General features: G+C 49.0%; 1 protein-coding gene across 1 annotated transcript in view; it reads left to right on the top strand.

Annotated features, from left to right (window-relative positions):
- The window catches only part of LOC149367129 (uncharacterized), a 31,138-nt gene extending 17,918 nt beyond the window's left edge, over positions 1 to 13,220 (top strand). The window contains exons 3-6 of the mRNA XM_089554311.1: positions 2,208 to 2,344; positions 5,779 to 5,873; positions 10,739 to 10,808; positions 12,823 to 13,220. Of these exons, the coding sequence (XP_089410437.1) occupies positions 2,208 to 2,344; positions 5,779 to 5,873; positions 10,739 to 10,808; positions 12,823 to 12,990 (470 nt within the window). The 3' untranslated portion in view covers positions 12,991 to 13,220. The remainder of the gene's footprint in view (positions 1 to 2,207; positions 2,345 to 5,778; positions 5,874 to 10,738; positions 10,809 to 12,822) is intronic.
- Positions 13,221 to 15,343: the final 2,123 nt, after the last annotated feature.

Below are 15,343 nucleotides of genomic sequence, written 5' to 3'. Positions count from 1 at the left end.
TTTACAACTCCTGCAGTGACTCCTGCAGGGGGAGAGTATTTAGATCGTATTTCGAGCCGTTTCTCGATTAAACTTCAGTTGTTAGTCCAGCGTTGTCCTGTGTTCTTCTTCTCCTGGTGTCTCGTACTTTCGCTGGTGAAGTTATGTCTGTGTACACCACTCTGTGACTCATGTGCTGCGGAGTAAAACCACTCTCTCTTTGGAAAGACTTTGAATGCTGACAGTGCGTAGCGAGCCATGCTACAAGACCAAGAAGGAAAGCCTGTGGACTGTATATCTGTGAAAAGGCTTACATTTGGATCGCGTATTAGTACTCTCTTGCTTCTCAGTTCAGTTTCCCGATCAGCCGCGTCTTCGCAGGATCGGCTGCTTTGTTCGTGATTTCGGGCCGTCGTAATGTTTGTGTTCGTAGGTCCGGGCACCTGCATCGCGTATGGTGGAGTGCCACGCCGGGGTTTTGTAAAGCAAGCAGCCTTCGAGAAGTGGGCCACCACTTACCAACCCAGTGTGACCCAAGTCCGGTCGTGATCTAGCTTGCTTCAGCCCTCACCAATTTCTTTTACTCGCTTCCCTAGCAGCGCAAGTCACAGGCCCAATATTGGACACATATTGGAAAAGTCCTGTCCCTGAAAGGACCAGAATGGAAGCATCCATTTTCAATAGAGGGCCCGATTACATTTGCTGCTTGCGTTTTGACCTCTCCACGCACCTACCTTAGACAGACGCGGCAGCTGAGTTTCGCCGAAGGCAAACGTGAAAGCACTAGTATACTGTGTAATGTCAGTGAACGTTGGAGAACCAGAGGTAGTCGAAATTATTGCGGAGCCCTCCACTACGACACCTCTGTATCTCCTGCATCTTTCAGGCCCTAATACATCTCTTACCTCACGGCGTGGTTTTAGTGTCCACCTACCTTAGACGCGGCGGCTCAGTTTCGCCGAAGGCAAACGTGAAAGCACTAGTGTACTGTGCAATGTCAGTGAACGTTGGAGAACCCGAGGTTGTCCAAATTATTGCGGAGCCCTCCTCTACGACACCTCTATCTCCTGCATCTTTCAGGCCCTGCTACATCCCTTCCTTCACGGCGTGGTTTTAGTGTCCATCGAGTTTGAGACAGTTACTGCGTCTAAGTTTTATGTGGTCGTTTTTTTTCTAGCGAAAGCGAGCAAAACGAGCTGTGATTTAGGAGTATGGAAATTTGGAATAGATTGGAAATAAAGCAGTTACTCATTGGCTTAAACCGTAAACTCGTTGAACTAGCACCGCTGCACATCGAGTTGTTCATCTATTTGGCCTTGTGCTATCCGCAAGCCATCCTAGTTATCTTGGTGAAGTCAGAACTGTCTTGGACATGCGATAGTCCCGACAAATTGCAAACTGTATGGTTCATCGTCCTGCACCGACTCCTGGGCTTTGAAGGACGCCGTAGATAAGGGCTTTATTTGAATGTGGGCCTCTCTGGGTTCTTTACCGTGCGCTGACATGGCACATCTCACGAGCGGTTTTGCAGTTGTTCCCGCCGCAGCTTGGATTTGACCCCGCGAGTTGAATGTACAGCCGGGGACAAAAGTCTCCGGGCCACGTGTTCCTCTAACGAAGATGATAGCTCTGCTATTAGTCGGCGGCTGGAGACCGCACTTGTGGAAGTAAAAGTTGAATTTTTGTTCTTTCATCTCCACAATTGCGGTCTCGAGCTGCTGTCTGATAGTAGAGCTACAAGCTTCGTTCGAGGAACACGTGGTCCGGAGACTTTCGTCCTCGACTGCACGATCCAGACGCAAATCGTATCACGAATTTTGTTGCGAAAGCAACACTACGCGAGCCGCCGAGCCATTTCGCGGAGCTAACGAAAGGCTATACTGCGCATGCGCGAGGAGCAGTGACGTCACACGGCGCAACGCTGGCGCGCCGCCGCCGTCGCTGCGCAGGCGACACAGAGGTGCCGCCGCCGCCGCGTTCGCCAGTTGCGCAATGCGTAGTAGCGGCGCATGGCTACCGTGCCGGGGCCGCCGCCGCTGCCGCGCGCTCTCCATCGCCTCCCTCTCTCTCCTCGTTGCTTTCGCAATCCTCCAGGTTTAGCCAGAGCTTAACCACTGCCAATCTTCTTTTGCAAACGGCGTTGGGAAGTCTCCCATGCGGAGGATTAAGTGGAAGGTTAGTACAGCGGTCTTTGTAGGCTCAAGCATTTGTCGTCCTTTCTGGTGCAGTGACGCTGCGAGGTTCGTACAAGGGATTTCGGATCTCCGCCACGGACGAAGGAGGGAAGATGGTTGAAGGAAAGTTCTCGGCAGACGCAACAATGATGCCTGATATAAAGTTGTTGACGTGTGAAGGCAAGGCGGATGTAAGTACTTGATGGCGCTACATTTTCCGCGGAAATTGCGGAGCGGCTTGCTTAAAGAACCGCACCCACTACATGAGCTCCTGAATACAGGTTTCCAGTTCGTTGGGGATTCACTCCTTTGCTTGCAAGGTCCATAGGCGAACCCAGGATCACATCAATAAAGCTCTTCGTGGACGAGAAGGCAAAAACGTTTTTGAGCTTACGTGTTTTGAGCTTACTACGACGGCTATACGGACCGATATCCAGGCCACTAGTGACGTGGCGAGCTAAAGGGGCGCAGAGGAAACATAATAAGCAAGCCCTCCGCATCCATCGAATGCGGATGGATGGAGTCCACGTGTTCTACTCGTGCTAAACGTCACCACTGTAAAAAAATTCGCACCCTTAAGGGTGCATTTCCGTGTCAATAACTCACACCCTTCCAAAAGGGTGCAAAGTATGTTCGTCGCACCCATAGCGTGGGTGGGATCGTTACAGTTGTACCCTTATTTTTGGCTGCCTAAAGGGCTGAAAAGTATGCTTGTCGCACCCTTTTTCCGACTGCTTTAAAGCTTCATAAGTTTTTTATTGCTTTAAACGGTACTGATCAATTGCTTTTTTGGGGTGCACTCTTAAATGGAAGCTCAACATTCCGACGAAAAGCTGCCGACGACCTGTCTGTGCACTAATGTTACGGCATCTTCGACTAACATTATAATACCCAGATGTGTGTCTCACGGTGTTTCTGAACCTCCTTGCTGTGGAGTCACATTTGTTGTTGTTGCGACTGGAAGAAGGACGGAAAGGAAAGTGCACGGGCCTGTCGACTGGCTCGAGCCGAGCCACCACCGCTGCCACGTGCAGATAGAGGAGAGTTAAAAAAATTACCGACGATTACGTTACTTCCTAATGCGAAATTTGAGCGCAGCAAATAAGCTGTTTCACCTTTTCGATAGATTGAGGCAAAGAAATCGAGCAACACATGTATGCGCTATCACAGAATTTTTTTTTTAGCAGACGGAGGACTTCCATCGGTCGTCTCGCTCAAGGCTCAGAAAGAACTGGCAGATAATTTCGCAGTGGCGAACGGCAGCGGCAATTTCGGCTCGGGCGGTGCACACATACAGATCCGCCGCCACCGATCTGGCTCTCTGATTGCCACCGCACAGGGCAAACGGCAGCGGCAATTTTGGCTCGGGCGGTGCACATATACAGATCCGCCGCCACCGATCTGGCTCTCTGATTGCCACCGCACAGGGGTTTCATTGGAGGAGGAGCGAAGAAAGGAATTAAGTTCGAGCCGGCGCTTTGACAACCGGAGACTCGCAGGAAGAGGGGAGAGGGGGGCGGCGTGTACACCCAGCGGCAAACGATGGGGGCAGAAGCGCGCGCAGCAAGCGGACAACACGATAAAGGGAGGAGGGAAGAGATAGCAGCGACTGACTGATGCCGCTGACGCCGATAGTGAGTCAACCCCAGCTGCGGATGAAAGGGGGGCGGATCTGGTTACGAGGCCGACGCCGACGACAACGCCGACGACGACGACGACGCGAAACCCAGGAACGGACGCCAAAGAGCTGCGCTCTAAAATAAAGTGACAAGAAAGAGTGAAAGAACAGACGCGCGTCGCAACAACCGCGTCCGGCGAAGCGAAGACGCCGACTGAAACAACAAATACTGTTGTTGTTGTTGTGACTGAGAGAAGGATGAAAAGGAAATTGCACGGGCCTCCTACTGGCTCGAGCCAAGCCACCACCGCTGCCACGTGCAGATAGAGGAGAGTTAAGAGAGCAGAGGAAAGAGAAAAAGGAAAGAAAAGACGCGCGTCGCAGCAACAACTGCGTCCGCCGGAGCGGACGCTGCTGAAAAAATCGGATAAGCGGCCGAAGCCGCGCTCGCCGAAGCGAGGACAGATACAGTTCCGTGCATACTAAGTTTATATATGCCGTTTCAGCGACCCCCTACATGGAGTCAGTGACGCTTAGCACTTCAGCTAAAATAGTTGTTAATTGTCACATTATGGGGACGCAGATCCCAGTCATAGCTGCTCGCATCAAGGTTGCAGCTGTCTTTTAAGGGAAAACTCGAATGGGTCACGTCATTTTAAAAGCACGCTTAATTGAACTACTGGAATGTTGTTCGACAAGTCAAAGAATACCATACACCCTTACGCACCCTTGCACCCGCAGGAGCTACGACACCCTTGCACCCGTGCAGCTTTGAAGGGTCCATGGGTGCATCAAAGGTGCTAAAGTGCTCAGCGCACCCTTTTCCAAAGAAATAAGAAAAAAATGAGGGTGCGGAAAGGGTGCAGCCATGAGCGCTACACCTTTAAGGATGCAAATTTTTTTACTGTGTGCGCTGCATTACCTGAGCGCTTAAGCGTTGTCTGAAGATGGTGACGTTTGTTATCAGCAAGATTTCCATATCGCTTGTAATGCTTCTATTTATCCCCTGAATACAAATGAATCGAGTATGAATGTCATTTCGACAACAGGGATCATCAACTTCGCAATAACACGCAAGAACGTAGAACAAAACTGGACCTTAGGTAGTTTTTGTGACAAGTTATCGAAAAAATGTTGTATAGGTTTCTTTGAAAGGGGATTACAAACTTTCATACATGCAGCTGAATAATGGGGCAGACAGGTGGAGGAGGCAGATTTAGCAGGATGCAGTGGCCTCGGTAGAGCCTACCCACCTCTCCTAAGGTGCCTAAATGTTTGCGACGCTTACACAGTTCGAAGAGAAATTAAGTCGCACGATGTCATAAGAAGTCACCTCCCTGTCTACTTTTTTTTACTCCGTGCATTAAACTGTGTTGCTTTTCAACTATGGAACAGTTACTAGTGCGTCTGCAGTTGTCCTAATCGTCGCCTTTCTGGGGACTTCGAGTAGCGATGGATTTTGCCAGCGGTCAATGGTTCTGGTAAAGGGTTCTACGAGCCGAAAGGAATTTGCATGTTAGGCTTACGCACAAGCACATGCAGCAGGGAAACCGTCGCATTCGGCACTTTTCTCTGCTCCTTTCGTGCCGCAAGATTACTGTAGGGCCACTTTGAGATAATTTGAGTCTAATTATCGAGCAGACGAATAGCGGGCAACAACTTGGTAGCCAGCGAAACAGCGCCACGCCTTTCGCTGCGCACACCAGCAAAGGCATGCAGGCAAACTCGCTTACTAAGCTGAAGGCTTCCGAAAAGAAAACACTGAAAATGCATTTCTCTAAACTAAAAAAAAAAAAAAACTTTTCGAGCGACCGTCGCCCACGGCGTGCATGCAGACATCTCAAACGCAGCCATCAGCACGCAGCAAACGACGCGGGACAACTTTATTTCAGTGTGTAGGAAGTGTTTTCCAATGCCCGTACTGTTCTGAATTCTTTTTACTTCACTCCAAAAATTTATCTTACTCATACGCTAATGGAATAATGGTAACCTGCCTTCTCCTTCTAGTCCGGCGTTGCACACAGTTCGGGCACCAAAGACCTCAAGAACATCGAAGTTATGTGGAAACCAGCGGATACTGTTATGGGAAAAGTTATGTTCGAGTAAGCACTGCGGCATTTCTTTCTCCATCGCGCACTTGTTCTCCGCTCCTTGCAGAGAGCGCATCGTTCTAGCGAAGTCAGATTGTCGGAATGAGTCCGAAGCACTGTGCTATTGCCTCTCCTACAGCAAATGTAAAGCTTTCGGGCGCTAATTCCCGTATACCCTATTATTACATGCCATACCGTATCATGACTTACCATACCTAACATTTTGCAAATTACTCAAGGCGAAATTCTAGAGGCCCGTGTGCTGTGCGATGCCAGTGCACGTTGAAGAACACCAGGTGGTCGAAATTTCCGGAGACCTCCACTACGGCGTCCCTCGTAGCCTGAGTAGCTTTGAGACGTTAAACTCCAATAAACCAATTCATTTATTCTCTGCATAGCCGATAACGAAAGAGCTGACGTGCACTGTCACCAAAGCCAACCACAGAAATTAAATATTCCACACAAAGATCTCTTACAGCTAGTAAAGAGTAAATAATTAAAAATGTTAATTCACTGAGGATAATGACATCAACAACAAAAGTGGACCTACCAAAACCGGTCGTTGGGGAATGGAAGTCCTCTCAACGTTGAGAATGCTTTATTGAAGTCATCTTCTGTCGCCTTCGCATCGAAAATACGCATCTTGCACATAGCTTCACACTCACGAAACGAGGACATCCTCTGAGAATTGTTGTGGAACGGTCAGAGTAAACCATATTTTATTTTCATGCAGAAAGGCCGGGGAACAAAAAAGAAAAACCTTTGCAAAACATTTTACGGAAAACGCGTTGCTTTCTAACCACGCTTACTCATAGGAAAGAATGCAATAGTAGACTTATCGCGAGTTTTTAGATTCTTGCAAGACGAAAATGTCGCTCTCGCACCTGCCGGAATTCGTGTGACGCCCCGTTCTTTATGTCACAAAGCCATGGGTGAGGAACGTGCCGGGACTAGTGCTTCGATGATGTATCGTCGCCGTTCAAACAAAACCATTGATGTACAATAAAGTTTAATCAAAGCTAAACCATGTCTAACCACGCTTAACAGAGCTTTCGCTAATCTTACTAGCTTTATACTGGTTGTACCACAGCTATTAAGGCGGAAGCCTTTAATGCCTCATCGTCGTAAGCAGGAGTTGTCGACAGAAATGTCACGCTTTTCAACTGGTCGAAATGGTAGTGACGTCAGAGTGCGCGAATTTCAAATGGGGCCAATTGTACTTTGGCGAGTAACCATGCAACCAATTAAAGGGATGGTTTAGAGATGCTCCAAGTGTGACTGAGTTTAGTAAATTAGTTAGTTTACCAATTAGCCTAATTAACATTTCTAGCTAGACCAGAAACATGAATAAAACCGCCTAGGAAATTGGCCTAGTTAGGGAATCGAACCAGGGTCTCCGCAGTGCGATACGAGCATGCTAACCACTGCGCCATGCCAGCTCGATGGTTTGGTGTGAACAAAGGCGCGTCTTGTGAATACGGTGTCTTTGTTCACTCCCATCTTCCTCGCTGCCTTCACGGCGAGGTACAGGTGTCCACGGAGATATGCGACGCATATACATTTCCTTCCTCAAAATGGCGTTCTGTGGACTTCCTGGCAGCGTTGCAAGACGTTGTCGCGTTCCACTCTTAGAGACGAAGCTTGACATCTTGCAGGAAGACATCGCTTAAGGCTATCGCTTCACCCTCACCGCACTTTAGGTCAGCAAAGTGCCCCCCTGAATTTTTTTTATCAACCGTTAGAAGGAGAGTGAAGTAAGAAAATCGGGTCTGTTTAGGCAAAGCTAGAGTAGTATTTTTAAGAGCCGGACGAAAGTGGGGCCACAATTTGACCGCCAAATTTCTCTTCCACTTAACTAGAAACTTCACCACTCTCATCCATTTGCTAAGAAGGCTTTTGGTGAGTTGGGCGTCTCTTTAGCCATTTATAGATGAGGGCGAGAAAATGGCTCTGGTCAAGCTGTTTGTGAATTGAAATATTACGAGTACCTACAATCACCATTCAAACTTCTTTGATAGAAGCGACAAGTTTTATCTCGACAATTTCCGACGGCAATTAAGAAGAGGCGCAAATGACGCAGCCGCCTGAACCGATGTCTTCAACACCGTACCGTGCTATGCCCTTCGTGCTTCTATAGACCGCCACCCGCAGCTCTGATTTCTACCGGTTCTCTGCGAGCTTGACCATGCCAAGTCAACGGCCATTACGACAGCTCCGTGAGGCGAAGGGTTTCAAGAAATGAGAGTGGCTTAGCTTGGCGATGCCAAGATACACGTAGCGAAAGCGAAGGCATAGCTTGGTTAGCCTTGGTTAATCTTGATTGCAAGTCCAGCTTAGTCTGGTTGTCTAGCTATGTTGTCGTTGCATTAAAGACGATACGTTCATCACGGGCCGTCTTCAGTGCAGCAGGATTATGGTCTCTCCTCCGACTGCTCTCGCTGCTGCTAGCGGTCGAGACATCGGACGTTAAACGTGCCTGTCTCGCGGCGGCATATTCACGGCGCGCTGTTCCTCTGTTTCCTGGGCGACTCGTTTCCTCTTCATCTCGTTCCGATATCGATTGCAGGCATCCCTCTGCTTAGAAGACTTGTCGCCGTCCATACTGCCGTCTCAACTGTGGTTGTGGCGCATACGAGCTCTCCTTTCAATCTTCCGACATACGTTAAAGAACCCCAGGTGGTCGAAATTTCCGAAGCCCTCCACTACGGCGTCTCTCATAGCCTTAGTCGCTTTGGGACGTTAAACCCCATAAACCAAACCAAACCAAACCAATCCTCCTACATGTTAGCATGCATGCGACACAGCTGACGAAGCGAGAGCAACGACGAGGCAAGCGGTGTGACGTCATAGCAAACGGCGGCTGTGGCTCCGAAGTGAGGCGCGTGGTGTGACGTCATGCCAGATGGCGCGGCGAGCGCGTGGCGCCCGCCAGATGCAGCGGTTGTTAGGCAACGGCTTAAGGTCGGTCTCTGTGCCTCCTTGGAGCACCGCCACAGCAAAATCGCAAGTTCGTGGCCAGTGTAGCTTTTGCTGCAAAATACTTGCGAAATAAAGATACTCCAGGAAAGCACTTTCACAGGAAGCAAATCTTAGAAAGCCGTCACTACCCGGCCGCATGCCCTGACGGCTCAAGACGGTTGTGAAAGGAGTGATTTTCCCCTCGGCATCAGTAGCTTTCTGTTCTGAACTTTGTCAGTATCGGAGCCAATTATCACAGATGAGGTGTCAAGCCAAGATCATCTTGCTGTTGAATTAATGGCATCGATTTACAATACTGTATGTTGACGAGCAATTCCTCCCTTTCTTGAAACCCCCTCCGCATTGAAGATTCCCTTAGGCGCAGCGTTGTTTTCTGCCTAGGCCTGCCACCTATTGGTCTTTATGGTCAGGTTAGCTGGTGGAGCGAGTGGGCCGCATAGCCGAGAGTACTGTGTGTTCAATATTCCAAATCAGACATGGATATCACCTACGTGCAACATCTTTGGTGAAACGCCAGTTACGTCTACAATTACTGCTTGCTGCTTTCGAAGCAACACTTATTGAGGTGGCGTCCAAGGAATACCCACATCATCACATCATCATCATCCTGACTACGCCCACTGCAGGGCAAAGGCCTCTCCCATGTCTCTCCAATTAGCCCTGTCCTTCACCAGTTGCGACCACCGTATCCCCGCAAACTTCTTAATCTCATCCGCCCACCTAACTTTCTGGAGCCCCCTGCTGCTTGCCAACCCTTGGAATCCACTCCGTTACCTTTAAGGACCAGCGGTTATCTTGCCTCCTTATTACCTACCTCCTCCTACCAGTAAAAAATATATACATTTCTCTTAATTTGCAAAACGTTGGCCTCCTTGGATATATACTTATCGGTATTACCCCATTTACACCGACACGCGGCTCCCACCGGGACAACCCGTGACCGGCCCAGTATCCGAACGCCGTAACCACTGAGGTACTCGCGAGTTGGAAAATCCGTTGTCCACGTGGTTAGCGTGCGAGCTTTTTGGGCGCAACCAATGCCGGTCTCGACCCTCCCTTGTCTATGCGCAGTCATTACAAACGCGCGCGCCATACACAGTCACGTAAAAGGAAGATCTTGAAAGAACACGCGGGATTCTATGGGAGCTGCGGCATTCCCGCTGGCGTTTCACGGGCTTATGTGCGAATATTAAGGCGGAATCCTTGAATGCCTCATTGCTGTAAGCAGGAGTTGTCGACAGCACTGTCACGCTTTTCACTTGGTCGAAATTGTCGTGACGTCACAGTGCGCGAATTTCAAACGGGGCCAATTGTACTTTGGGTAGTAACCATGCAACCAATTGAAGGGATCGCATAGTGATGCTCCAAGTACGTGGGACTGAGTTTAGTTAATTGCTTAATTAACCTATTAGCCTAACATTTCTAGTCGGACCAGATAAATAAAATCAAGTAGGAAACTGGTCGAGTTGGTGAGTCGAACCAGGGCCTCCGGAGTGCGAGATGAGGACGCTATCCTCTCCGCCATGCCAGCTCGATGGTTTGGAATGAACAAATACGCTTCCAGTAAATACGGTGTCTTCGTTCACTCCCATCTTCATTTCCTTTCCTCAAAAACCAATTTACCGACGAGCAAGGCGTAGAGCCGAACGGGCGATGGCGTTCTGTGGACTCCCTGGCAGCGTTGCAAGACGCTGTCGCGTTTCACTCTTAGAGGGGAAGCTTAACCTCTTAACCACACATCAGTGACACAAGCAGCAACACCGCGCTTAAGGCTTTCGCCTCACCGCACTTTCGGTCAACATAGCGCCCCCCCCCCCCCTTGAATTGTTTGGTTCGTTGCGTCATTAGCTTCAAATTTCAATGAACCCACTTTATTTACACCTTTCTTTTCCTTCCAGAGCCATAATCGTCAAGGCTAAAGATGATTTCACAAAGCCCATCAAGAGCGCCGCAGTGGAAATAAAGAAGGTAGGTGAGCAGCAGCGCCTTATTATGGAACAAAAAAAAAATCCCGGTGGCCAGACGTTGTGGAAAAGCAGCTTTTCCAAAGTACCAAAGTCTTCGTCCTCAGGCTGCACACTAAAGACACCACGCTCAAAAATATAACGATGCTTCTCAACCATTTCAAGTGGGGGCAGTTTTTATAAAGAGTGATGAAGGCTCATTCCCAAGTGTTCCATCGTATGTCAACATGAGGATCCATAGCGCACAAAATTGAAGGGACGGAACACAAGCGCTATACTTCCACTGAACGGTCTTCATTTGGCGCGGACAACGTTATAAAGATCACGTAAGATACAGGTATAGATGACTAGCAATGATTATTTGTCCAGGTCATGTTGTGTCAAGGAATGAGAAAAAAACAATGCAAGCCACCAATCAGTGAGCACGTTTCACACGTTTAGTGGAGGTTTAGCGCTTGTGTTGTGTCCCTTTAATTTTGTGCGATATGGATCCTTATCTTGGCTACCCACTAGCCCGAACACTGACCCTTCATCGTATGTCAGTGTACTTCTGAAGTATATCGTTCTTAGTGCTTAATTTGTCCTTCTGAACTCTGCACCCGCTGTTTCAGCAAACACAGACGAAAGTTCGTAGGAGTTCGAAATAAATGAAATTCTATTCGGTAACCAATTTGCAGCCGCGCTGGACGTCAGGTTGTATAAAAATTACCAATACAATTCAATGGCTATAACAATGACCATTTGAATTTTGTAGTGCTGCGAGCATTTTTGTCTTTCTGGTTGCTTCTTGATACGATGTTGATTTGTTCTTTGGCTGAGAGTGCTTACGTCGTTTTCTCTTTCTGTATACCCTCCCCCAATGTACAGACAGTTCGCGCGCTGTGGTCAAATAAAAGAATAAAATCACTATAATTGGGTGCACAGTAGAGAAGGGGAGCGAAGATGGGTTTTTTGACAACACAATGTGAACAAGGGAAGGTTTGGGTGTCCTCCGAGATATGAGAGTTTCCTGGCGCACTGTTTGTCTTTCATTCATTTTTTGAAGCGAAAAGCTTCACTAGGCTAGTCAACATCGAGGCTAGCGTGAGCCCCGTCGTCAGAAAAAGCCATAGGTACGCATGCGCGAACTGTGTGACGTCACGGTGGACACCGGAATCGCGCCGTCAGGGAAGGAAAATGAAAAGAAAATTGGTTTTAAGGAAACGAAACGACTCCTGCCTCTCATATCTCGGTGGGTACCCGAACCGCGCCGTGAGGGCCTTAAGGAAAATAAAATGAAATGAAAACTGCTATTAGAGAAATCAAATGCCTTTCTCTCATATCTTGGTGTACACCCGAGAAGAATGCACGCCGCAGTACAGAGGGCAAAACACATGCCTAGAACAACCAAACTCTGTGTTCTGGAGCTCCCAAAACCGCTGCAACCAAGAAGGCAAAAAATGACGATGAAATTCTGTGAGTTTAACAGCACATGTTTACATCCAGGCCATTTTTAACCACATCTTATCGCTAGTTATCGCGTGATACGCCCGAAACAAGCTCAGAGCGTGTTCTAGACATGCGTTTTGCCCTCCGTACATGTCTCTAAAGCAACCTGCTAAGACAGCACCGTATTCACTACACGCGCGGCGCCTCCTCCGCCTTGCCGCAGCTTTTCGCTTCGAGATATCGAGGCTTAACCTTAGCTAAGCCGCAGCCAATTTTTTATTTGATAATTTATTTCTTTTTGTGTCAGCGGCGGCGGCCACCTGCGCCATGCGTGACGTCACTCGGTTTCGCGCATGCGCAGAAATGGCAGATCTGGGCTCCGGCTCACGCGAAGCGCTGTGTTGACTAGCCTAGTGAAGCTTTTCGCTTCAAAAAACGCGGCCGCCGGGCTCGCGATTTCATCCCGCGGTCTCGGGGCTCAGTCTCCGAATGCTGACCACCGAGCCACCGCGGCGGGTGCCGACACCTCCCCTCACGAGGCTGTCGAGAGTTGATGTAACATACAGTGCCTTTCCTTTCGTGATGACTAGGGGGAGGATCCAGCGGCACCGGCTCCAGCGCCGGATCCAGCGGCGCCTACCAATGCACCGGCGAAAGGTGGCGCTGGTCGCTTCGACGGGATACTCCAGATGCTGATTGCCATCGGGCTGGGTTGTGTGGCCGTAGCTGCTCGGCACCAGCGCTGGATGTTCGTGTAGGAGCCGTCCCTGCCTACCTCCCCTTCGTCCTTCTGCGGGGAGGATACACCTTTTTTTCCTGGTGCGAGAAAAAAAGAGATTTTGTGCAAAGGACAATAGCCGGCTGCAAGGAGGCAGGCTGGCTGCGTCTGGAACTTTGCCTTGCTGAGTCACTGCTGTCTCTACCTGTGTTTGGTGTGTGTTGTGTGCTGTCTTTGCTTTTTGCTGTAAATAAACTTCGCTCCTCGTCAGCGTGGGTCGCTTCAAGAATGATTGCATTCCGACAACGTCAGTAGTGAGACAAAATCAGGGGTGATCAATTTTATTGGCGGGGAAGAAATGCGACAGTATTATTTGACTCGCCAATCTATTCCGGTAGTGATTCTATTTAATTTCTGAGTCTGTTGTCTTTAACTCCCCCATTAATATCAATCGCGCAACTACGCAAAAGGGCACAATGTGTCACATTGTTAGATATAGCGGCTAGTTCTCATACCTCTACCGGGCGCAGAGTTTGAGATGCGTCACTGCACCGTTAGGTTAATTGGTTTGTTCATAGAAATTTATGGCCATGTACTACACCAGGGTGGCCAAATCCTGTTCTGGTGAGGAAGTGCGTTGTCGGTTAGGTTCACCGAAATCAGGCCGCACTCCAAGCCTGGGTATGCAATTCTATCGACACGCGGAGTTTTTTTTTTTAATCCGGTGGAGAATTGCGTGGCACCGGGATTCGAACCCCGGTCCTCTTGCACGCGAGGCGGATGCTCTACCTCTACGCCACCGCTGCACCGGAGGAAGAAATGGGCTTGGGCAGGGCATGTAATGCGAAGGCAAGATAACCGCTGGTCCTTAAGGGTAACGGAGTGGATTCCAAGAGAAGGCAAGCGTAGCAGGGGGCGGCAGAAAGTTAGGTGGGCGGATGAGATTAAGAAGTTTGCGGGGATACAGTGGCGGCAACTGACAAAGGGCAGGGTTAATTGGAGAGACATGGGAGAGGCCTTTGCCCTGCAGTGGGTGTAGTCAGGCTGATGATGATGATGACCGTTAGGTGGTTCTTTCGAACATAGCTACATGTCTGCGATCTGACAGCCGTGCTGTGCGGACGCATGTTCAGGTGCTCCTATGATCACGCGTGGAGACCGGACCGACTGCTGACTGCGAGAGCGACGCGACTGCGTAAAATAGACGAGTACTTTCTTTTAACGTTTTTAAAGTTGGGTGGAAGTGCAGGATAAAGAATAGATTTTAGGTAAGTGGCATACAATCGGCCGCGTCTTTTCTGGCCGGCAGCTATAGTTTTTCAGTGCTTATTTGTGCGTTAACTTTTTTATAAAGATAATTATTCCTGTTATAAGTGAGTGATCGGCATTTGCGGTAGGCAGAATTTTATTTTATTTGTGCACGTGTTATCAAGTGTGTTTTTTTTTTGTTTTAAGATATCTTAGCATTTGGTGGTAGCAATAATCGAGTGCTGCTAAATGGTTAAGCTACCTAAGGTTAAATGTAAGGAGTGTGAGGCATTGGTGAATTTGAAGGAAATTCGGTTCGAATAGGCAGAGGAGGCCAAAGGCGCAGATTTTATTTGGAAATGCTGCGTATTAAGTGCACGCCTGGAGAGGGCTGAACAGGCGAACAAGCAAAAGAGTGCTACGTATGGATGCTCTACAAAGAGAATTACACGGAGAAATGGCAGAGAAGCGCAAACTTCAAGAACAGCTTGGTCAGTTGGAGTCAAACATGGCTGGTACCGTCTTTGGAAGCCACATTGGCGGACATTCCAGTGCCAGCCACGTGGGTGGGGCTTGTACTGGCATTGACAGCGATAAGCAAGTAAGTCAGACATGTTCAGACAGGAAGAGCTACGCACAGGTGGCAGCTAGGAAGTCTAGAGGCGATAGAAGGGGAACAAGCTAAACCAAAGGAATGAGGTCACAGTCACTGATAAGATGGTTTGGTTTGGTTTATGGGTTTTAACGTCCCAAAGCGACTAAGGCTATGAGAGACGCCGTAGTGGAGGGCTCCGGAAATTTCGACCACCTGGGGTTCTTTAACGTGCACTGACATCGCACAGTACACGGGCCTCGAATTTCTCCTCCAAAGAAATTCAACCGCCGCGGCCGGGATCGAACCCGCGTCTTTCGGGACTCACTGATAAGAGGCAGCAAGATCTGGAAGTTACGAGGGAGGGGAAAGTACCCTAGTGCTTATCGCTTGTGACTCAAACGTGAGGCGCTGCGAAAGAGCTATTCTGGAGCGTGTAAAGGGTGATAGGCAGGTAGCAGTCGGGGTATTCCCATGGTGGACAATGGACGAGGTACTGAGAGAGACAAAAAGTGAACTTTCCGAGAATGTTGCAAGGCGTAACTTGGTAGTG

Source organism: Amblyomma mixtum, chromosome 1, assembly GCF_055824585.1.
Source record: "Amblyomma mixtum isolate Tamu chromosome 1, ASM5582458v1, whole genome shotgun sequence".
Classification (NCBI taxonomy): Eukaryota; Metazoa; Arthropoda; class Arachnida; order Ixodida; family Ixodidae; genus Amblyomma; species Amblyomma mixtum.
This window is presented reverse-complemented; position numbering and strand designations above follow the sequence as displayed.